This window comes from Canis lupus, chromosome 33 (genome assembly GCF_003254725.2).
Source record: "Canis lupus dingo isolate Sandy chromosome 33, ASM325472v2, whole genome shotgun sequence".
Lineage (NCBI taxonomy): Eukaryota > Metazoa > Chordata > Mammalia > Carnivora > Canidae > Canis > Canis lupus.
The window spans coordinates 24,305,315-24,330,273 of record NC_064275.1 but is presented as its reverse complement, the minus strand read 5'-3'; the positions used below and the strand labels follow the sequence as shown (position 1 = coordinate 24,330,273).

At 36.3% G+C, this 24,959-nt stretch overlaps 2 protein-coding genes across 5 annotated transcripts in view; one reads left to right on the top strand and one right to left on the bottom strand.

Moving 5' to 3' along the window:
- GTF2E1 (general transcription factor IIE subunit 1) overlaps nt 1–18,067 on the bottom strand; it is a 90,432-nt gene extending 72,365 nt beyond the window's left edge. The window contains exons 1-2 of the mRNA XM_025475927.3: nt 17,929–18,067; nt 13,547–13,598 (exon numbers count right to left, since the gene is read on the bottom strand). The gene's annotated coding sequence lies outside the window, so the exon portion shown is untranslated. The remainder of the gene's footprint in view (nt 1–13,546; nt 13,599–17,928) is intronic.
- Nucleotides 1–21,293, top strand: part of RABL3 (RAB, member of RAS oncogene family like 3) — a 37,560-nt gene extending 16,267 nt beyond the window's left edge. The window contains exons 3-9 of one of the 4 annotated variants that reach the window (XM_025476029.2): nt 3,193–3,322; nt 7,380–7,494; nt 10,605–10,755; nt 14,874–14,945; nt 18,027–18,065; nt 18,613–18,718; nt 19,251–21,293. In XM_025476029.2, coding sequence (XP_025331814.1) covers nt 3,193–3,322; nt 7,380–7,494; nt 10,605–10,755; nt 14,874–14,945; nt 18,027–18,065; nt 18,613–18,678 — 573 coding nt within the window. In that variant the 3' untranslated portion in view covers nt 18,679–18,718; nt 19,251–21,293. Of the gene's footprint in view, nt 1–3,192; nt 3,323–7,379; nt 7,495–10,604; nt 10,756–14,873; nt 14,946–18,026; nt 18,066–18,612 lie in introns of all 4 variants that reach the window. The other 3 variants (XM_025476037.2, XM_025476022.1, XM_025476055.3) reach the window with 3 other exon arrangements.
- The last annotated feature ends 3,666 nt before the right edge of the window (nt 21,294–24,959 follow it).

Genomic DNA, 24,959 nt, shown 5'->3' with positions numbered 1-24,959 from the left:
GCTTTTTTCACTTCGCATAATTCGCTCAGGGTTCATCCATGTGTTTGCAAACAGCAGGATCCTTTTCACATAGCTGAACAACATTCCTGTGTGTGTGTGTGTGTGTGTGTGTGTTTACAGCACATCTTTATCATTCATTCATAGACTGACTGGCACTTAAGTTGTTTCCATATCTTGGCTATTGTGCAATGAACAGGAGAGTGTAGATAGCTCTTCAGTATCCTGTTTTCATTTCTTTTGGATAAATCCCCAGAAGTGCAATTGCTGGATTGTGTGGTAGTTTTATTTTTAATTTTTTGAGGAACCTCCATATTGTTTTCCATAGTGGCTGTACCAATTCATATTCCTGCCAGCAGTGTGCAGAGTTTTTTTTTTCCTCCACATCCTTGCCAACACTTATCTCTTGTCTTTTTTTTATGAGAGCCATTCTAACAAGTGTGGGGTGATACCTCATAGTAGTTTTGATTTGCATTTCCCTGATTAGTGATGTTGAGCACTTTTTCATGTACTTGTTGGCCATTTGTATGTCTTTTTTTCAAAAAAAAAAAAATGTCTATTCGGTTCCTATGCTTATTTTCAAGTCAAATTGTTTTGGTTTTTGCTATTTAGTCATGTGAGTTCTTACATACTGGGATATTAACCCCCATCAGATATATAATTTACAAATATTTTCTCCCATTCCATAGATTGTCTTTTCATTTTGTTGATAATTTCCTTTGCTGTGTAGAAGCTCTTTCATTTGATGTAGTCCCACTTGCTTATCTTTGCTTTTGTTGGCATGTATATATAAAAAAAAAAAAATTCTTGGGATATCTAGGTTGCTCAGTTGGTTAAGCATCTCCCTTTGGCCTGGGTCCTGATCGGGGGTCCTGGGATTAAGTCCCACATTGGGCTCCCTGCTCTGCAAGGAAGTCTGTTTCTCCCTCTCCCTCTACCCCTGCTCATATGTTCTCTGTCACTCACTCACTCTCTCAAATAAATAAATAAAATCTTAAAAATTCTTGAAAGATTCTGATTTATACCTCTCAACCACCATGCTGTAATCTGGCTCTTGGATATATTCTAATAGATATGATTGCCATATATCAGAATCTGTTTCTGAATAGTTACGTAGTACAGTCAATAAATGTCTATAGAATCTAGACTACAAGAAAAAGAGAGATTTGAGTTTGAATTAAAAACTGTTGCTGAAGCGTTTTGAGCAGAAGAGGATATGATCTAACTTGCATTTTAAAAGGATCACTCTAGTTACTGTATGGAAAATAAATGGAGTGGGGGGGGTGTGAAAGGGGGAGAAGTAAGCAGGCAAGGCTGTAGTAGGGATCATTCAGGATATGATTACGTTAATTCAGGCAAAGAGATGAATAGAGGCTTTGATCTGGATGTTAATAATGGAAATGGTGAGAAATGAACCAATTTTGGATATATTCGTAAGGCAAAAACAGCAAGATTTGCTGACAAATCGGATATGTCATATGAAAGGAGTTGAGGATCACTCGTAAGTGTTTGGCCCTTTAAGTAACTAGGATAGAATTGCCTTTTACTGGGAGAATAGGCTAAAAGAGAAGATCAGGAAATTATTTTTAAATTGTAGTCTGGTGGATATGGTAGCCTAAAGTTCAAGGGACTAGTTGATGGATTATAAATTATAAATTCGAAATTCATCCTAATAATGAATGACATTTAAAATCATAAGATTAGATGAAGTTGTCAAGAGAGCCAGTATTAATAGAGAAGAAAAGAGATCCAAGAACTAAATGTTGGGACACTCCAACAATTAGAGGTCAAGAGAGGCAAAGACCACTGAAATGGAGACTGAAAAGGATTAGCCAGTGAAATGGAAAGAAAACCAGAAGAGTGTGATAACCTGGAAGCTAAGTGAAAAAAGTGCTATAAGTTGTATCAGATGGGAGAGTAAGATGAAAACTACTCATTGATCATTGGATTTAACAATGTGGAAGCCATTAGTGATCTTGATAAGGAATATTTCAGTGGATGATTGGGGCACAAGTATAATAGGAATGAGATCAAAAGAGAATGTAAGGAAAAGAATTACAGGCTGTCGAGAATAAACAACTCTCTGGGAGGCTTTTGCTGTAAAAAGGAATAGAGAAGTGGTGTGGTAGCTGAAAGAGGACATGAGTTCAAGAGAAGGTTATTTTAAGATGGGAAAAATTATGGTATGTTTGTATGCTGATGGGAATTGGGGGCGGGGAGGGTTGATGTAAAAACGAAGAATTGATAGAGCTTCACCTTTGATAAGAAAGGGGAGATAGGATCTCATGCATAAGAAGGGACTTTGGCCATGGGGATACAGAGAGCTTATCTGTAATGACTGGAGGGAAAGCAGATTATATGGACACAGATGCAGGGTGGTGGATAGACATATGAAAAGCAGGATGTAGAAATTCTTTTCTGATTGCTTCTGTCTCCAAATGCAAGGTTCTTAGCTGTTATCTAAGTTTTTATCCTTCTTAAGGGTAGGGAAGAAATTAGAAATTTGAAAAAAGAAGAGAAAATATGAAGTGGTTATCTAGGAGAGGAAAAGAGGAAATGGCCTACGAAAGTGATTAAAGTTCAGCTCCAAAGGTAGACTTGAATTTAAAATTAATCCAGGCAGGGGCACCTGGATGGCTCAGTGCTTTGAGTGTCTGCCTTTGGCTCAGGTCATGATCTTTGGGTCCTGGGATCAAGTCCTTCTACTTCGGCCTATGTCTCTGCCTTTTTCTCTGTGTCTCCAATGAATAAATAAATAAAATCTTTAAGAAAATAAAATTAATCTAGTCAGCTTGAATGTGTTTTTTTTTGTGAGCTTCTCATCCAGTTAGCTGGCTTACAGACATGGAATTGGGGAAAAAGGTAGATATAGTCAAGATTGGAATTTTGTCTGATGAATACAATGTGAAAGAGGGGCAAAGGAGTGACTAAATTGATGAATCACGGAATTCATACTTAGGAAGGAAGTGAGAATTTGGAAGTGGAAGGGGAGCTGTAAATAGTGGTAGGATTATTATGAGAGCTAGAGTATTGAAGGAAGGAAGCTTCAAAGACAGGAGGCGATCAGAGTCAAGTGGTATGGGAATGATGAAAAAGTCATGCAGATATGGAATGTCCAGTGTTCTAAACTAGCATGAGGGTGCTACCAGTGCTCTTAGTGGCTATAATAATTATTTTGATGGATTAATTTGTCAGGTTCATGACTACAAAGAAGGAACCCCAGAAGAGAAGACCTACTATATAGAATTATGGGATGTTGGAGGCTCTGTGGGCAGTGCCAGCAGTGTGAAGAGCACAAGAGCAGTGTTCTACAACTCTGTAAATGGTAAAACATTTTCATTTCTAACATATATTAATGACCTAGGAGTATAAATAATCTGACATAGAATGCTGTGGGTTCCTAGATAGGTCTTATTTTAAGAAAGATCTGATACACTCCCAACTCTTAATTTATATCTGCATATCACATTTGAATTCCTGTTTGTAGATTCTAACCATGTAACTCAGAACATTATTTCCTTTGTTTGTATTGATATCATTGTCGTAAACTAAATAAATAATATTTTATTTTGGGTACTTGACCTAAAATTTAGAACTTTCTTGGGGTGCCTGGTGGTTCAGTGGTTGAACTTTGGCTGAGGACGTGATCCTGGGGTCCTGGGATTGAGTCCTGCATCAGGCTTCCCGCAGGGAGCCTGCTTCTCTCTCTGCCTTTCTCTCTGTGTCTCTGCCTTTCTCTCTGTGTCTCCCATGAATAAATAAATAAAATCTTAAAAAAAAAAAAAAAAAAGCAGAACTTTCTAAACACTGTCCCCTGGGAGTGCCATGTTTCCAGTCAATGGAGTAGGTCCAGTAGAACCATTAGGAGTCCCATAGTCTAAGCCAATGTCGCAGAAATATAGGGATTTCTTTCATCTAGTCCTTGGAAGGAATCCTATGTAATTATAAAGAGCTGCCTAAGAGTGTGTTTAAGGATGCAGATAGTCAAATACGTGGAACACTCTTCGAGATGGAGGTATATAATGGAGGACATAATTGGAATTCATAAGGTACCTATTGTGTCAAGGGACTAAACCATTGGCTATGGTTTACCTATGGAGGGTTTTTTTTGTCTTCTGCCCCCTTTTTAATTCATTTTTTAAAATTAATTTATTTATTTATTTATCCATTCATTCATTCATTCATCTATTCATTTTTAAAAGCTTTTTTTACTGTGAAATATGATTTCAACTTGTCCCTGATTGATGTCCAAGATTTTACACATCACCCTTTTCCTTCTGGTAGATGCTTAGCTCTTAGTTGCACCTCATTTATACTGCTTAGATCATACTATCAGGTAAACATTGTAATTGGTATCTTCTTTATTCCTTATATTCCTCTTTCCATATCTTATCTTCCCATATCATATTGTGTTGTGGATACAAAAAGAAGTAGAGAAGGTACTTGCCATTGGATACATACTATAAAATACAGGATGAGTTATATTAGTTCAGACCTGTCTCCCACTTAGCTCAGAACTCTATCTGAAAGTGTCACAATCTATTTGAAGAAACAAGACATTCATAAATGAAACAAAACACGGTTATAAGATGTTGACACAAATATATGACATTGTCATGCAAGAAAGTACATGATGAACGGCATATATTAATAGAATGTATATAAGTGAGAAAAATAGGTAAGACTGGTATAGTGTTAGGTGACTTCTTAGAGAATAGGAGAGAAAGAAATAAAGCCTGGCTTTGATCTAAAATCAAGTGATAAACTTGGATTATATCAGCCAAATGACTTCTCAAAGTTGATATCAATCTGGTCTGACAAAGAGAAGTTTGGATATATAACACTTTTGCCATTTAGATCTTTTTGAGAAAGAGTTAAGATTAAAAATTAAAAAGTTAAATTTAAAAACTATAAATTATTATAAAGTTAAAGACCATTTAAATCCTAGAAACTTTATGGAGTTCTGAGTTGCATATTCATTAAGTACTGAAGAAGAAAGCCATATAAATCCATATTTATCTTTTTTTATCCCTACTATTCATTAGTGATTTGTCTCTTCCTTGAATATTATTGAAATAATTGCATTTACCCTATGTTAATTTTACAGATAAGACTGAGAGGTATTCCTATTTAAAGTTTAAATAGAAATTCCTGTTAAGAAAGACCCAGTTTTTATGTTTTTTTATCCTAACTCTGGAACATTTCCCTTGGTAGAAGCACTAAAGGTTCCTTACTCTATCTCTCATCCTTAGTTTCCTAAGAAACAGAGCATAAGGATCAGTCCATTTAAATGTGCAGTCTTTATTCTTAGCATTAACATTCTTCTCTCAATATCCTACCTTCCTCCCACTGTGATAAGACTACTCTGGCAATCCCTATAGGAGGAAACCTGTCAAGTATCTCTACCTCTTTCTAAGGTCGGAACATATTCTGATCAACTATCACACTGACTTCTTTCCTTTGAGCCCCACTATGGCCCCCCAAGCCCACAGTCTACAGACCAAGAACTCTCAGCCCAAATGAAAGTGGGACAATAAGCGAAAAGGGAGATCCTTAAGAGAGATCCCTCAAGAGACAGAACATAAAGACTCCTAACTCTGGGAAACGAACTAGGGGTGGTGGAAGGGGAGGAGGGCGGGGGTGGGGGTGAGTGGGTGACGGGCACTGAGGGGGACACTTGACGGGATGAGCACTGGGTGTTATTCTGTATGTTGGTAAATTGAACACCAATAAAAATTATGTTATTAAAAAATAAAAGAAAAAGAAAAAAAATAAGAAAAAAAAAAAAAGAGATCCCTCAAAGAATAGACTCCTCCCTAATAGCTCATCTAGGCCTTTGTAATCCTTTCACCTCTTAACCAAAAGTTTCACCCATAGTTTTTTGATATTTTTATCTGGGAAGTAAGGGAGAGGAGAAAATATCTACCACAACTTTGCCTTAAAATGACTTAATTCTGCTTTCCCCCAATCTTTTACTGTCTGTTACCTGAGTTCAAATTTTGGCTCCCTCACTTACCATGTGACTTCAGGCAAGTTACTCAACCTCTGAGCCTTAGTTTCTACATCTGTAAAAAAGATGATTCTCATAAGACTATCAAATTAGATAACACATGTAAGGCACCACATGTAGCACATAAGTGCTGAATAGATGTTAACTATATTCTTTAATGGCAGTTCTTTATTCCTTTTTTAAATCTGTCTTGTGTCTTGTGTCCTTAATGCCTGATAGAAGCCCTTATTAGGGAGTGCAGTAGATATGGGGCAAGTGTCAGATCTCTATTTCTCTGTTTCTCCCAGATGCCAGGGGGAACAGATTTACCTGAGCTAGCTAGACCAAGACAACTGTAACTTGCACAAATATCTGTAAAAGCCAGAGGAGCCAAATAATTTTAATTCTTCTGCCCTTCTTTTTCAAATTGACATATCTCCCATCTTGAAGAAAGAAGAATCATCAGTTTCACGTCCTCTCTTCACGGTAGAATCTAGGTAACATAGGAAAGGGCTAGAGGTTTGAAAATCTAAAGTCTTTTGACCACAAGAGCATACTCTAAATTCCACTAGGGCATTCAAACTTTTCTTCTTTTGTCTATGATATTGTAATCATTACCTGCTTTGCCGTTCTGTCTGCTATCATATCTGATTCAATTTAATTGTATTTCTGAACATCATTTTGTTATTTTGCTCAGTCTCTGAAAAATCTATTTTCTACTACTCACACTTCTTGAATATCTTTTCCTACCCTCTTCTAGTGACATATATCTTTTGCTCTATTAACTAAGGTATCGAGCTTTTATAGATAGCCATTAATTCAAAGAACTAAAAAAAACTAGACTTTTGAGTTGATTAGGCTCAGGTGATTTATAGGAAAATATTTTGTCAGCTGAAAAATAGCAATTAAATCAAGATCTTTTTAGATTTAATAGTTTATTGAGTATAAATAATAGAGTGTGTGTAATACCTATGACAGTACTATGCACAGTGGAGAAACTGAACTTTTGTGGAAATATAATTTCTTATATACTTGAAGTACTTTCAATTCCTTTTATTGATGAGGTAGTTCTACAATTAGGACCAGACAGAGCAGGCACTCTTTAAGTGGTGAATGAGGGGAAAAAAGAAAAGACATTCTAAAAGCTTAATGACATTTTGTCAGCCCTTGTAGAATTAAAAAGTGTTATATAACTGACGGAAAAATTTGTCATTAATTATTCGTTGGAATTTGTATATGACATTTTAAATTAATTGTGTCTGAGTTTGTTAATCATACTGAAATGCTAGGTGTATTCAGCAGCCTAACTCATATACACTAAGCCTCCCTTTGCCAGTTGTGAAATGAAGAGGAATTGCTGCAGTACTGACATCATTTGCTTTGATTATTTTAGGTATTATTTTAGTACATGACTTAACAAATAAGAAGTCATCGCAAAACTTGTATCGTTGGTCATTGGAAGCTCTCAACAGGGATTTGGTGCCAACTGGAGTGTTGGTGACAAATGGGTAAGCCCAGATGACTTCACTTTTAGTGTGAAATGGTACAGCAACCATCGGAATATACCCTCCAGATTAACACTTCGTAAGATGTTTGATTTGCAAACTTTTTCTCCCAGTGTGCAGATCATCTTTTCATTCTCTTTAACAGTTGTCTCTCAAGCATTAGTTTTTTGTCACAATGCAGTCTGATTTCTCAGTTTTTTCCTTTATGTATTATTGTACTTTTGATATAACATCTGACAACTCTTTGCCTAATCTCAGATCATGTAGGTTTTCTCCTGTGTTTCTTTTAGAAATTTTGTTGTTGAAGGTTTATTTGTAGATCTGTGATCCATTTCAAGTTAGTTAAATGCATGAAGTTTTGATTGGGGTTGACTTTTGTATATGAATGTCCAATTCTTCCAATACTGTTTGTTAAAAATATGATCCTTTCTCCATTGAATTGCTTTTACTCCTTTGCCAAAAAATTAGTTGACCATGTTTATATCGTTCTGTTTCAAGAGACTAAATTCTGTACAATTGATTATTGTAGCAGTATAGTAAGTATAGGCAGTATGGTTGCTTCGTTTTCAAATTTGTTTAGCTATTCTAGTTCATTTGCTTTTCCATATAAATTTGAAATCAACTTGTCTGTATTGACAAAAATTTGGCTTGGATTTTTATTGAATTGCATTAAGTCTGTAGATAAAATTGGGGAGAATTTTTGTTGCATCTTCCAATCCATGAACACAGTTTGACTCTCCATTTATTTTTGAAAGCAAATCCTAGATGTTGTATCATTTCATTTACATATATACTTCTGTGTTTAACTTTAAATGATAAGGACTTTTTAATATAACCAAAATATAGTTGTCACACTTAAAATTTAACAATAATTCTTTAATATTAAATATTATTTTAATTCCCTAAATGTCTCATAAATGTTGTTTATATACTATATAATACTATTACTATACTATAGTAATACTATATAGATAGTATTATATATATAAATATATACTATGCTGTATTATATATATACTATATATACTATACTATATAGATACTATATTGATAAGGTCTACTCATTGTATTTAGTTAATTAAGTTTTTTTTAATCTTACATTCCCCTTTCTTTTTTTCTTTTCCCTTTTACTCTCTGACAGTTTATTTGTGAAAGATGGCTTGCTTGTCCTGCAAGTTTCCTTCCCTGTAGTGAGTGTCTGCTTAATTTGTTTCTCTGAATCCTAAATCTTCCCTCAGAGGATAATTAAATTAAAAAAGAAGGTCTAAAACATGCAGGGCTTTTGGTTTTTTGTTCTTGCCAAAGTATTGTGTATATAATTACAACACCTGGTTGTCTGTCTCTTTGTGATGTTGTCATGTTACCAGCCTTATCCATCCATGATAAAATTCCCTATTAGTTTTTCATCTATTGAATTTTTAAAAAAAAGGATTTTGAGATCAAATTTCAAATTGGATATAAGATTAGTGAAAAAGTGAATAAAAAGGAAAGCTAAAAAGACAAGAGAATCAATTAAATATATATGGCAACATATATATGTTACATGTGTAATACGTATATATGTTAATATGCAACATATATATTACATGCCATGTCTATACGTTATGTTACATATACAGTACATATAGTTGTTAATGTATGAGAGATTATGCAATACCAGTGACAGAGATATATGTCTATTAAAGATCATGGTTGATAAATATATACACAAATTTGTATGTAAGCCGGAGTTAGTGAGTGTAGGAAAAGGAAATATTCTTAAAGGGGACACTCTCAAAATTTTATTCTCTAATAAAGCAAATTTCAACTTTGGACCATGTCTCCTAATTGATATTGTCTCCTGTTGATATTGGTAAACAGAATCAGAGGCCTTGAACTCAAGCTATTATTGGCTTTGATGCAATAAGTATAATGATAATATTTTTAAGAAATGGAAGGTTTAAAAAAAATGGGGATGTTACATAGTTCAAAACACTTATGTTCCAAGGCCAAACAGTAGCTGAGGCTCTGTAAGATTATTATGAAGGGCAAAAAGATTTGGTAATTTTGCACATACTCTCTTACACACCCCTAGTTTAGATTATTAAAAGAGAAAGAAAAATAATGTCAAAGGAAGAAGAAAAGCTATGCTTAACTGGGTTATATTGATTGTATCATGCAATATTGATTTACTGTCATAAGGTGTTTGCAGCCAGATTTTACTGACTGTTGTAAATTGAGCTTATAACATGTCAGAAATCCAAATCTGTTTTATTTCTCATACATGAATAGAATTTAAGTTAAATGGTCAACATTGGGCTCTAAATTCCTTTCAGTAGTAGAAGGAATACTACTCTGTTCTTTTGGTAAAACTAGGGAGGGGGAGGAGGATTGTAATAGCCACTGACCCAAGGCCCCTAACCCTAAGTGATTCATATCGCCGCTCTCTTCCATGGCTCTAAAAAAATTATTTGGTGCTTAATTCTTTTCTTTTACTCTTCATTTTGCATTTCAGCTGCTTCTTTTCCTTTCCATGTTTTGAATCTACCTTTCCCTGGGCTATAGCATCATCTGTGGTCGATTTTTCTGGCCATCAGCATCCTTATTTCTCAATTTCATAAAATGATATATTTCTCTTTACTGTTTGTAGACAGAAATGTGTATGGTGGTAGGTATAGAATTTATGCATACCCCTGACGTTTGCCATTTTTCCCTCTGACCAAAGGTTTGAATATCATCCTAGATTCCTGTTTTCACTCCACTGAAGTTTGAATCCACTCTCTGTATCTACCTAGAAAAATTCTTGAGTTGTTAGCCTTAGAAGACAGAGCTTTGGGAGAAGTCAAGTCAGCCTGCTTTCATATACCTGGTGGGCATTCAGTTAGTCTATAGAGAGTCAAGAAAATAAAATTTGAGTAGTTAGATGAATAGCTGCAAACTCTGTAGATGGTGAGGATGGGTTGATAAATAAACAAGTAGATGGAAGAAATTGGGACAAAATAGGTTTATAGGTGGGGGCCGAGCAAGAGTCAGTAAAATATCAGTAAAATAGTATAAGCTACTTGCATTTAAACATTAGACATCTATATCAGAAAGGTAAATTCTATTCACCTCTTCATTATTACTTATCACAGGGATTATGACCGGGAACAGTTTGCTGATAACCAAATCCCACTGTTGGTAATAGGGACTAAACTGGATCAGATTCATGAAACCAAGCGCCATGAAGTTTTAACTAGAACTGCTTTCCTGGCTGAGGATTTCAATGCAGAAGAAATTAATTTGGTATGTATTTTCACTAATGCATATTTCTGTTATCATTAGTTAAAGACTTAACAAGTCATAAATTCTCACAAAAGCAGCTTTATACTAAAATCAGGCATTTGGGTTCGGGTCCAAAATGTAGTGAAGATTGGAACCAACATAGACTGTCAGAGGAGGACAGGCAGTTCAACTTCCTAATATGCTGATCTGTTAGAATGTTCAAACTTTGTTCTATGAATAATATAAACATGGGCTTTTTCTTGAAGATATTTTAAGATCACACCAAAATCAAAATAATTAAAGTAACAAAGAAGGGTCACTGACACCTTGATTATTCTTGCTTTAGAAAAGCTTCTTAAACTACAGAATTTAACTTAAAGAGCAAATAAATAGATAAATGAGAAAACTACAGAGTGTAAACTAGGAGTGCTTCACGAGCAGTAGACAAACTTGTATGTATATAGAGCATTGAGTTTCTTCCTGAGATACATAGCTCAATTAGAACTGGATGCTAAAAAGGATAAGAAAAGTTCTCACGTAAGCTAGATAGATTTGCCTAGAGAAAGATCTTGGCCAGTGCTTCAGTCACGGTTTATGTGTCATTATTCACAGGTAGGATTTCTGTAACATATTCAGTGCCCTGGCAATTCCAGGTGGAATTGGTAGTGGTGGTGGTAGTGGTGGTTTAATAATACTAATGACTATAATTTACTGACCACTTACTATGTGCCACACCCTGTTCTACTGCTTTATGTACATTATCTCACATGTTTGTCGTCATATCAACACTATAAGGTAGGTACTGTAAGTATTTCCATTTTAAAGATGATTAGAACCAAAGAGAGGTAACTAGACCTAGTCAGGCACTCTGACTCCAGGGCCAATGCTCTACAATTAAGTCTATTTTCCACTTAATTATTCTCCAGCTAACATTTAGAACCTTAGAGCTGAAAGAACTCTTAGAAATCATCTAGATCACCAATTAATACCCAAAATTGCCTGTAAACTCATGTTATCAATGTAGCTGTGAAAAAATTTGAATAAGTGTTCCACAGCTGGAACTTTTTTTTTTTTTTTTTTTTTTTTTTTATTTATGATAGTCACAGAGAGAGAGAGAGAGAGAGGCAGAGACACAGGCAGAGGGAGAAGCAGGCTCCATGCACCGGGAGCCTGATGTGGGATTTGATCCCGGGTCTCCAGGATCGCGCCCTGGGCCAAAGGCAGGCGCCAAACCGCTGCGCCACCCAGGGATCCCCACAGCTGGAACTTTTTATTCATAAGATCTGACAGGAGGACCAAGACTCCGTAATTTTAATTAATGACTCAGGTAATTCTGATGCCCTTACTCTGTGAATAAACATTTGTGAACACTGGTTGGTTCAAACCAACCTCTATCCCATAACTGAATCAACTTCTGCCTGCCATTCCATTGTTTTTTACATTCTGCTTTGCAGTGGGTGGGTGCCTTATTTTTCTCACCTGCCACCATGGAATCTTTGGTGTAAATGTCCCAGCTAGTTACACTGGACCATGGTATTCCAGAGGACTCCTGTTACATAGAATATATAATAATATCCTTGTTGAAGAAGTGCTGAAGTTCCTTTGTTTGAACATTATTTCCCATGGAAATTACCATTGAATATACTTAATTTGTTCCAGTAATTACTTTCAGTGTATTTTGGAATGTATCTCTTTGTAGTGCCTGTGGGTTTCTGTGACACTACCCTGATATGTATTTTTCCTATTTTTCTTGCAAAGGCAGAGCCGTCTCTTAATTGTTAATAAGATATAAAGGTACTCAAGTAATGGTACTTTGACACACATGGTTTCCATAGAGTTCACACACAACATACTTTTGGCCTTTATCAGTGTACAGCTTCAAGAACACAACAGAAATAAGAGGGTTTTGAGGATGCAGAAGAAGGAAAAATGAGGAGGAAAATTTGATACAAGCTTCAAAAAGAGACAGCAGTCAGAAAGACTTAGCAAGTAAATATAAAGCCTCAGGTAAAAATGTAAGGTGACATATTAGCACTAGCATCTTCAGTTACTGTATGAATTTACTTAAAACTATATATTAGAAAAAGGGAAGACTTGAATGTATATATCAGAGATGAACTCAAAGTTACTTACCATCTCGTGCCTGAAAAACAAATTGGTTTAAATTATAAATAGGGAGACAATTGCTTTTTTTTTTTTTTTTTTTTTTTAAGTCCTATTAGGCTTATTGTGTCTAGGACAAATTTTTCTTTTTACTTCAAAATGATTATATTGAAGCATCTTCCCTACTTAATATTCCTTTCTCAAGCTTAGCTAAGCTATTTAAAGCTATTAATCTTCAATCTTTGCCCTCAGCCATGATCAGTGGCAGATGGCTCTTTAAACTCTAAAATTCTCATCCTAAAATCATAGGGTTTCTATAGCCTACTCAACCTATAACTGGGAGCCCTTAGAATTAAGTTTCAGGAGGTTCTGCTTGTTTGCTGTTTGATTTAGTTTTCATATTTAGCACTATAGCTCGATTTGGAATCATCTCTGAAGTCTTTTGACACCATGGTGACTATGTAATCAATATCCATTTTGTAAAACACGTCCAGCACGAGTCTACCTCAGGTTTCTCTTATGTGCCCCAGCTGCCATATGAATGTGTTCAGACATTATTTCAAGTACAGCAGTTTATACTGTGATGTTTCAGTTTTTTTGATCCATACATGGAATTAACTTTTATTGTGTTAGGTGCTTTTGTACCTGAAAATTCAATCTGGTAGCATTTTCTTAGAATGAAAAGAAAAGGGAACTAATATTTCAGTACCTGCTATGTATGTGCATTATCTTCTTTATCTTCTTTAATTTTCACAAAAATCCTGTGGAAAAAGTATTATGTTATCCTTATTTCACAAATGAGCAAGCTCAAATTTAAAGGCAGAGTAACCTAACCAATGTCACACAATCTAGAGATGTTGGGACTGATAGTCAGATTCAAAACTTGGTGGCTTCAAAGACCTAATTTTTCTAGTACTCTGTGATTTTTGAAAAATTTCTCATAGTCTTCTTTTTGGGTGATTTTGGAAAATTTATTCTAGTTTCCAGCCAAAATTAAAAATGTGAGCCTCGAAATGTTATATGTAGATAAAATAGGTAATTATTACAAAATTTACCGGAAAGGACTCGTGTCTTAGAGATTACAAAACAGAATAAATGCAACAACAGTGATTTCAGTAATTGCCCAAGGGACACAGACCATCTACAACTGGAAGACAAATACTATCTTTGTAATGGAGCCTACACAATATCCTCATAGTTTGGTCTTAGGTGGCATTTGTGGTAAAATTCAAAGTGCTCTGTCTCTGGAAATAGATAATTATTACAAGCAAAAGCTACTTAACATTAGAATTCCAGGAAAAGGATAATAAACCTTATAAGATCTTTACTGATCATTGTAATTTACTAGTTATCTCGTAATGTTCATCTCTTCTGGGCCCCATTTTTTTTCCTATTTTTCAAAATCCTATTTAATAGTAATGCATCTATTATTTATTATTAATACTTAATGATATTTAATAATAATAAACTTACTCTTTATTGTTTATTATTATCAAAAATGTATCTATTATTACCTTTATGGCCTACCAGGTGGTATAGTACTTTGCAATTCGATGAGTGAGAAATACCTGGCAGCAGTTGTGTGTGTTCTTTGCTCTAACTCCTTATTTCCATGATTCCTGCTGTTCATATGAACTGCACAGTACTTAGATGGTGCTGGTTAATAACTAGTACTAAAAAGGGAAGTATTAACAGTTTTTAATGGCTGTTTCTGTTTTTAGGGTAGGTCACTTGATTAGTGTCTTAGTTTTGTTATTAGTAAAATTAGCAATCCTGTCTTCCTTTATGAATTATTTGATGATGAATACATTGGTTCAATGTCCTCTAATATTCAATAAATAGCCAAAAGTGGCCCTATCTTCCTTTAGCACTTTCCTCTTTGCTTTGTGCATCCTAATTTGAAAATTACTTAAATATTTTAGAAGAGTATTATGCCTAACATTTGATTATAGAAATGTGCAACAGGAAAAGTAATGACTAACAAAGAGCTTATGTTTCTTAACTTTTAATCATGCATCTTATGCTTTATCTTCTAGGATTGCACAAATCCACGGTACTTAGCTGCAGGTTCTTCCAATGCTGTCAAGCTCAGTAGGTTTTTTGATAAGGTAATAGCTTCAATTAAGTTATTTTTAAACTTAATTTATATAGTATGAGAGTTAAATTCTTTGTAGAATGCTTTGTCCTTTTATTCCTTCGTCCTGAACTTGATAGCCTGAATACTTGTTTTGATCTCTCTTATCTGTTGGTATAATTGCTCAAGGCTTGCTGATGTATTTATTTTATCACCAGTGTTCTCTAAGCAAAGGATGAAAGCTACTGGATTTAAGTGAGTTATTTTAAAAGATACCTAATTTCCCTCCTTAAAACAAATTATGTTTTTCTCTTTTCCAGCTCTTTCTCTACTTATTCACATCTTCTCCACCCCCACAAAAGGCACTGAACCCAGGAGATTCTGCTTAAAGCTCTGAGTTCTTTTTGCTCTCCCAGCTATCATAGTTGTTCTCCACATAAATGTCACCTGTACTTTTAAGGTTATGTCATCTCCTTGATTCCCTCATTTTCCCTCTCAGAACACTTGCATTCCAAATATTGACTCTTGCTAGCATCATCTTATGTCCTGAACTGGAATGGAAGTATAGAATGACTCAGCATACTGGTAATTTAGGGCACTGTTTGTCTTTCCTTCACAAGGCCATGTGGCTGCATCATACACAGTATTGACCAAGTCTAAAGTGTTTGCCTAATGTTGGATTTACGTAGTAAAGTAAAAGAGAGTATATTTCTGTCTGTATTACTGAAAAAGACCAATTTCTGTATTACGTTTCCTTTAAGGGTACAAGAAAAACAGTGCCCTCCTCATAGCTCTTTATGATAATCATTTTTCTTTTACCCACTTAGGGATCTAATATTTGGCCCTTTTGCCCATAATGTCATAAGATAAGCCCCACAGCCCTCCCTGTTTAATAGTAGACCCCTGGGAAATGTTTGCTTCAACTCAGAACTTCCCAACCAGAGTGTGGCAGATAGAGTACAGGTGTGCCAAGATAGCAAGTCCCTCATTTCGAGTAGCAAGGGTTCCCCAGGCTGAGTGATCAGTAACCCCCTTCATTTGGCCCAACATGCTGTGCAAATATTAGCATTTCCTAAATGCACCATGACATGAAGAATGTTGCAAAGCAGTGCAAGGGACTGGATCTTCTTTCCATGCTATTTTCAAACTTCAAACATAAGAACTTCCATTTAGTTTAGATCCAGGGCCCCCATCTGATACTCTCTTCTGTTGCCTGAGAGCAACAGCTTATAAATCTTTGTCTAACACAGGAAGATCCTACAATATATTGCTTAAACTTGTTAATAATTTATTAATTTGGAAATTGTTGAAAGGAATAAAAAGGTACAGACTTTGAGTTATAAAATGTGTAAGTCACAGGGATGAAAAGTACAGCACAGAGAAGATGGTAATACCGTAATAGCTTTATATGGTACAGATGGTAACTACACTTACTGTAGTGAGGTTTTGTCATGTAAATAATTGTCGAATTATTATGTTGTAATAACTGGAAACTAATAGAATACTGTATGTCAACTATACTTCAACAAAAAATAATTTTTAAAAAATGTAGTAAGTTAGATCCTAGAGAAACAATGGGTTATGGACTAGTGTGACCTGAGTTGTCAGGGAAGACTTGATTCAAAAGAAATCAGAGCGAGCTTGGTTAGTTCCAAGAAGAGAGCAAGATTTGGTAAGAGAAAGATACTGCAAGTTGAGAGTAAGGACTTAAGAGCAAAAGCGAAAAGGTAGCTTCTCTCTTCATTACCTGAATCACAGTGAAACGTATGTGGATTAGGAGGGTGGCCAGACTTCCAGACTAATGTGGTTGCCTGAAACCACAGTAGCCAGCAACTAAATTTTGCCCATTTTCTATCAGATCTTCCAGAATTTGGTATAAAGATTTCTTTTCCAAGAGGGAATCTAGCTCCTCCTCCAGACTCCCTTAAGTAGTAATTCCTCCCCACTTTAGAATGATAGAATTTTCCTGACCTGCTATGGAGGGAAAGAAGGTCACCCTCTTTTTTGTGTGTGGGATTGAGTATTTTGAGATATATACTGATCACAAATCAGCTTTTCCACCTTTGGGCCCAGTGAATGCAACCTTACCCTGGGTCACCTGTGGCTAAAAGTAACCCAGCCATAGTCTGAAAGATAGAAAGAATCTAGATAATTTGGCCATCAAGCCAGTGAAAGCAGGGTGGCACAACCCTGGAAGAAGATACCATGCTCTTATTCAGGGAAATTCTTAGCTTCATAATTCTGGATTCCAGCATCTTAAAGTTAATCTGCAGCTAATATGTATTCTTATCTGATTGGCTTTTCTTAATCACAACAGCTCTGTGTAAAGAAAATCATACTGCCTCTGTAAGCATTACAGTTTCTCAAGTGTTAGAACAAAATTCATTATTTTTTAAACATTTATTTATTTATTTGAGAGAGAGAGAGCACAGCTATCATCTGAAAACATAGTGCTCTTAAACTCATTATATTAGGGCCTATATTTTAAGAGGTTTTCTTCAGCAATAGTGATGGATTTGTGCAGATACATCCACTGCTTTACCTCGTTTCTCCTGTTGACCAAATACAGACAGTTCTAAAACTACTGAATTAAGGATACAGATTCACTCCATGGAAGGAAGTTCATTGAATGCTTTTGACCTACCAAATTTATCACTGTGTTTACTCCAGGGGACATGGCAGTTGACTATATTACACATTCCCCTGTAAGGAATAGCTGTACTATTGTAGTAACGGTAAAAGTGCTCTGCTTTTCTTATGGATTCTATTTTGTATCTTTGGACTGACTAGTAGGAAATTTTGAGCAAGATTTGCTTCTGTACACTGGAAACTGCATGGATTATTATGTCATTCTCTGGTTATTTAGTCATTTTTGTGCATTCATTTATTTTTTTGATCTATTATTAATGGTTTGGGGAATAAGGCAAGCTTTTATGGAAATACGCCCACACTCCTGATCTTAGCACTAGATTTAACTCATTGTACTGGATGTCCATAACTATTGAAAAAACTCTTACCTTAGATATGCCTTTTAGTCCCGTTAGTGGCAACTGCAGTGTACCACTTTTCCAGGGATGTTTGCTAAGCCCTTAAAATCTTTATTTGTTTCTCACAGGTCATAGAGAAGAGATACTTTCTAAGAGAAGGCAATCAGGTCTGTATTCTTGATAAAGTGGGTTCTAAATTTGGATAAGTGATTTCAAAATTTACTTTCAGAAGTGGTTAAAAAAAAAGTAAAATCTTTTGTAGGCACAAGCATTTTCTTCTGTCCTGCTAAACACAAAAGAAAAAAAAAAATCAGATCAAGGGAAAATAGGGTTCAAAGAAACAAAAAGAATGCTGGGACAAGGTTATATTATAAACTAATAGAAGAAAATCATTTGCTTAAGACTCTATAGGTATCTATCCAGAACCTGTCACAATGCAGGCAATTCATATAAAAGTGCAATTGATATATGTTATGAGAGTCACCTTCATCTTCCCTGATTTAGATGACACTATCACCAATTTGTTGGCAAATATTTTCCATTTTGATAGAATTTATTTTATTATTTAATCTAAGTAAAACCTCAGAGAGATGGTTCTTTGAGGAACAACAGGCCGACATACAGAAACAGAAAAGAAGGGAACAAATCGAAAAGGCTATTAGTATTTGAACTCTGCATGCTAAGACGTAACATGATTATCTTTCTTGCCTACAGATTCCAGGCTTTCCAGATCGGAAAAGGTTTGGGGGAGGAACATTAAAGAGCCTTCATTATGACTGAATTACACTCATCCTCTGGAAGAGTGAGCAAGCAGTGGCAGGTTTGCACAGCTTCCTTCTTGCTGTGTTGATTATTAATGTTTCAGCCTTTTCACAGAACCATCTTAAAATGCCGCCCTTCAGCCTCACCCTTTAATGGAAAGCTGAAAGGAAGTGACCGTGTGGGAGGTCCAAACTCTGTCCCCATCATCTCTGTTCCTCACCTTTCTGTCCCCATTTATAGATTATGTCAAAGCCTCATGGAAATATGAGATGTTGTCAAAATGATGCAGGAAATGAGCAGTGACAGAGTGCTGCAGAGAAAATTTACTCTTTCCAGAACTGGAAGGTTTTTATGGGTCTGTAATTTTCCCACACTCCTTGCTGAAGGCCTAATTAAGTACTTCAGAAATGTAGCTCTGTTGTTTTACCTTTTGAGGGGAAAGGTTATGTTACCCTGGATCGTGCACCCCAAACAGCCTCTCTCATTTTCAAAGAAGCAAAATTGTGTTATTTAATTGCGTCCACTTTCATCACACACAAGGATGCCTAATAATAGCAGCCCTCATCTCCCTCTCTCTTCTCCTTTGCAAGTCGTTCAGTGGCTAGAAGAGGCGGACTCAGAGCTGGAGTTAAATATAAATAGATTAATAATACATAGAGAACAGCAGTACCGGAAAAGAAGAGTTCTCCGAGAAATGGACACCTCCCTAAATCCTTCACTCTATGTTCCAGTTGTCTGCACTGTCTTACAGATTTCTATTTGGAAAGAGGTAGGGTGAGATCTCAGACCTGCATGAGGGCAGCAAGAGAGATTTACAGCCTCTTCAGTTTCCATGCTTTTAAAGGAAAAGTCAACTCCTAAAATGTCTCTTAAGTGCAGTTGGTAAACTAAGAATATTATTCTCTGTGTCAACAATGTATTTATGGGGAGAAGTAAAAATAAGTTCCACAGCAACACATTTACATGAATTATGGACTAGGATTCTTAGATTTCATAATCCAACGTCTTTTGGGTGGTGTATGTGTGTATGTATGCATAATTATTCATCGTTTCTTTTTTTACCCATCTTTTCTGCTTGTTTAATTCTCTATGCCCTGGTTCTTCTTTAATATATAGACCTGGTTTCCAAAAACTGCAATTTGCTGCTTTATTTAACACCCATTTTTGCTCTCTGGCTCTGCAGCAGGTCTTTGCACTCCTGATTTTGTTCCATATTAAAAAAATAATAATAATCACACAATTTCAGCTTCTCATTTTAAAACTAGGCAAAAAACCCACTAAATTCATTTCTATTCCATTTTAATTACATTTCAGAAATACTTTGGAAATCAAGGTATGCTAAAAGAGGATCTTAAAATAAAAATGTTAGCCAGTGCTTTTAGAAAGGCAGTTGTAGGAATTTGGCAAAGGATTTTTAAGGCACTTTTCATCAACCAGAATATTCTTTCTCTGCATCCTTGCCACTAGACTTAACCCTGATTTCTTTTTTGATACAAAGGAGAGCTATGCAAATCAGGCTCTGTATGTGTAGTTTGGCACAACCTGTTGTGACAGAGGCCATGCAGGTAGGCAGCAGAAACCAAATTCATACACAAAGACTTGACCCAACTAAAGTTCTTTGTGTTCTGTTTTAAAAAAATTAATTAAAAGAAAATTATACTTACAAAAAAAAATACAACACCAAAGCAAAAATCAATATATAGCCCTTTCCTTCCTCCCCCCTTTCTTCCTCTTTCTTGCCCTTAATTTAAAAATCTATCTCAATTTATTTTCTCCCTTATTAAAAAAAAAAAGTAACCCATCACTGATTGCTTCAGGGTCAGCCTTGAAATCTTAACAGTACTCCACAACTCCCATTTCTTCTTGCTGTCAGACTTGACTCCCCGGATTATAGTTTTCTGAGAAAAAAAAAGTTTTTAATCTATGGTGAATTTATTGCAAGTATTAGTATCAGCAAGACCAGGCTCTTTGCCAAAATGAATGTTATTAGCCAAAGTTCTTCAAAAAGAATGTTTTGAAGCATAATTTTTGCTAAGATTTCCTGAGATGTGCTCATCAAAATTGCTTTTGATAATCAACAAATGTAAATACCAAAATACTTCCTGAGAAGTATTAATTAAATCTTTAATTTTCTTGATGGAACAAGTGGCTAGCAATAGAGAAAGATTTTTTTTTTCCTGTTGTGATTTAGATGTCTAACCAATGTTATTTTTTGTGGAGGCAACCAGACGTGAAGGCATATATGGTCATTCATCTGTCCCTCAGGTGACAGGGCCTCTCATTGGAAACCAACTAAAGATTTGGGTTGTCCTCTCCACTCTGTGCTCTGAAAAGAATTGCTGCTCCCAAAGGGATTGATCCATATCAGCGTTATCTCGGGTTCTCAGAAGTCCCTAAACTTGAGGCATCCATGGCGGATTCCAAGTGCCTTAACACTGCTGTTTTTCTGTCCATTCTGAAAATGGACTATGTGGAACGGATGTACTGGACCATCAGACTGAGATGAAGAACCCCTAATTGCTGCCATGACCAAGCTTGAGTGTCTGTTTTCAATAGTGTATGCTGTAGCACCCAGCCCAGAGAGGACCTTGTATGGGTTTTTAATAAATGTTGGTTTAATTGAAATTTTTAAAGCATGTGTACCATCTATTTTAAGAAGTTTGAAGGTCTAGCAGGATATCTGCATTGATTTAATATTTGTTAAAATTCAAAGGAGGATACTGTTTGGGGGAAGGAGGAGAAGGAAATAAAAAATTCATTCCTCTGTAGTCCCCAGACTGAGGTAAATCGCTGTGGTAGGAAAGGAAAGAAAGGTTCCAGATGATCCAGCCCTGAAAGAATCCTGAGCCTCCAAAATAGTCCCTGGTATGTTTGTCTGAAGCAAACTTGGAGCCTACCAGAGCTGCTCCATAGAGTATGACAGGGGTCTGACTTTCATTATTATTAGCACCTCCATTGAAGGACTCAGTGGCTTTTAAGTTCAAATGTGCATAAAAATCCTCTGAAGTGTTTAAAATGTAAATCTTGGAATTTCATCTGCCCCCTCTTGCCCAATTCTGTATATATGGTATAGGGGAGGATTTTGTATTTTTTAAAAGGCAAACCAGATGATTCTGATGCAAATAGTCCAGGATCTATGCTTTGGTAAAAATAATACATATCACAAAGCAGAGAATACAAAGAATGTAGACTCTGCTTAATGGCACCTTTACATCAGAATTCACCCTCACCTTAATGAATAAGCCATTCATTCCTCTCAAGGTTATACGTGCCACAGCAATCATGAAATGGTTGTCACATCCTCTATTGGCAAAACAGGAAATGGTTGTTTGTGACGTACTACTACCTTTTTTATTACTATGTTCCAGGTGTATCTATTTCTATTAAGATGTCTTGCCATCTTACAGTCCTCTCTTGTACCACATTTGTTTTCTCAGCTGGCTAATCATTAAGCTTTACCAAGGTAATCAGTAAGAACTGGTGAAAAACAAAATCCCTGAACTCCCAACAAAGTTGTAAAACCTGGCTCAGTCTCGGCAAGTACATCTTTGAGTTCCATCTGTTTCTTGGAGACCCTCTAAAACTCCTCGAAGTCCATCCTGGAGTGATTGCTCTGCGTCACATTGCTTCACCATTACCCTGTAACAATCCCTACTTCCCAGGACGTAATGTTTTCCAGTTTGCTGGTGTGGATCAGTGGTCATCCAACGGGGATGGGTACAAGTATCCCCTCCAAGAGGTACATGGGCACAAAGAGTTTTAGGGAAATCATTTTACAGGTCATCAATCTGCATACGTATGTTAAAATCGATCAGCTTATGAATGCAACTCAATGCCAATTACTTCCCACCTGTGCATGCTTTCACACTCTTTTTCTGGGGCAGCCCCGGTGGCACAGTGGTTTGGCGCCGCCTGCAGCCTGGGGTGTGATCCTGGAGACCCCGGATCCAGTCCCACATTGGGCTCCCTGCATGGAGCCTGCTTCTCTCTCTGCCTGTGTCTCTGCCTCTCTCTCTCTCTCTCTCTCTCTCTCTCTCTCTGTGTCTATGAATAAATAAATAAAATATTTTTTTAAAAAATCTTTTTCCCACAACAGAAATGGAACCTCTTAACATAGGAATATGTTATATTGCCCCAGGGTGTAAATGTCTTAGGATGCCAACAAAAAGACAATTCTCAATATTAGCTTTATTTAAGGACTCTGTTCTACTCACATAATTATTTTTTTAAAAAAATCAGACTTCTCAAGGAAGAATTCCTGAGAACAAAGCAAAGAGAGTTTTGGTAGGAAATATCCAAGGCTGTGGCACATTCTTTCACAGCAAGGCTTCTTGCTTGGTCTATTCAAATATCAAAATAACATTTTTTAAAAGATTTATTTATTTATTTATTCATGAGAGAGAGAGAGAAAGAGAGGCAGAGACACAGGAGGAGGGAGAAGCAGGCTCCATTCCAGGAGCCCAACGCGGGACTCCATCCCGGGACTCCAGGATTGCGCCCTGGGCCAAAGGCAGGCGCTAAACCACTGAGCCACCCAGGGATCCCCTCAAAATAACATTTTTGTGAAAAATAATTATACAGGCAAAGGGGAATAAAATTTACATCTATTATTTCAGCTCTTTCTGAGTAAATGAATTAGAAAAAGCACATCTAAGTGAAAGTAACATTTAATTAAAGTCAATGATTCCAGGCATCCCTGGGTGGCTCAGCGGTTTAGTGCCTGCCTTTGGCCCAGGGCATGATCCTGGGGTCCCGGGATCCAGTCCCACATCAGGCTCCCTGCATGGAGCCTACTTCTCCCTCTGCCTGTGTCTCTGCCTCCCTCTCTCTGTGTGTCTCTCATGAATAAATGAATAAAATCTTTAAAAAAAAAAAAAAAAAGTCAATGATTCCAGTAGCTGAATAACCAAGCCTTTTCCAATCAGGTTTCCTATTATTTCCTTGCAACCAAATTAAATAAGAACCTAACTGAGTTGTTGATAGGTCATTAAAAATGATGTTTAATGATAGATCCCTGATTTTTGATATTTAATTCAGAAAGAGAAGTGATATTGTAACAATTCCTTCCATTCTTACCTACTTATTTATGACAAATCTTCTTAACACATCTGTGAAACCAAAAAAATAAGATTAAATGATGCTGACTCCTATCTTCTTCCAGAAATAAGAATTATAAATAAAAATTATTAATTCATGGGTATATGAATGAATGAGGGGAGGCATCCACCTTATTAAAAGAAGCATTTCCAAAAAAATTTACCTTTTATATTTATTATTTATCAAAATATGTAATATGTATGGGTTACTGTCCTAGAGAAGAATCTTCCAGTCTCCTGGCTGGAGAGTAAAATACTTTCTGATAGCATTCTCTGGCAGTTTAGTGGAAAGAGGCTGGAGGCTTCATAATCACTTATTACACTGGGTTTTGGACTTAGGCTCCACTTCCTGGTGTTTGTGAGTCTGGAACTTCGCTGAATTTTCTTCTGGAGCTTCTGTTAAGAGTAAACCTAATTTGTACTAGAATCTTAGAGAAGCAGACACCTAATGTCTGCAGTTCCTGGTCCTTTTCAAGTTCCCTACCTCATGTGTTCCCTTTATCAATTCACTGAATCTGTTCTCTCTGCCTGGTTTTTAGCATCTTTGTTCTTGTTGCTCACAACTTGGATACTGTTGACTCTGGTTCAGTTGGTTCAGTATATGTTCACCTTGTCCCTACACAACCTGCTCTCTCCGCTGGATGTCCTTTTGAATGCTAAAAAACCACCCTGGCCAAAAGGCACACCTCCCCCTGTTTCAGATGTCTACCAAAACTCTCCCTTTCCCAGTCTTCCCTCATAGACCCCTCCGTCCTGCCCTAAACACATTTCTTTAAATACACTGCCCTTCCTCTTCTCTGCACACACTCTTTCCTCTGCTCAATGCCCTATCCAACTCATTCTATGCAACTTGGCTCAGGTATCAATCTCCTTTGGGAAGGCTTCCCCGCCGTCCTATTCAGGAGGAGGTGCCCCTCAATACCTCCCATAGCACCCGGGCCCTTCCCTGTCACAGCAAGTATGGTTCTCTGTTGTAATGGCCTGTTTGTTTCAGTCTTCTTAGGTATGCTTCTCTAGTAGAGAACAGAACTGAGTCATCTTTGTGCCCCCTGCATCTCACAGGATCTGGCACATAGCAGGTCCTCGAAAATTGTAAAATAAAGCAATGAGCATGTGATTACATTAATCGAAATGGGAAACCATAGACATAGAATGAGATAGTTCCTGAGTTTTGTTTATTCTTATAACCCTCAATAGTATGTG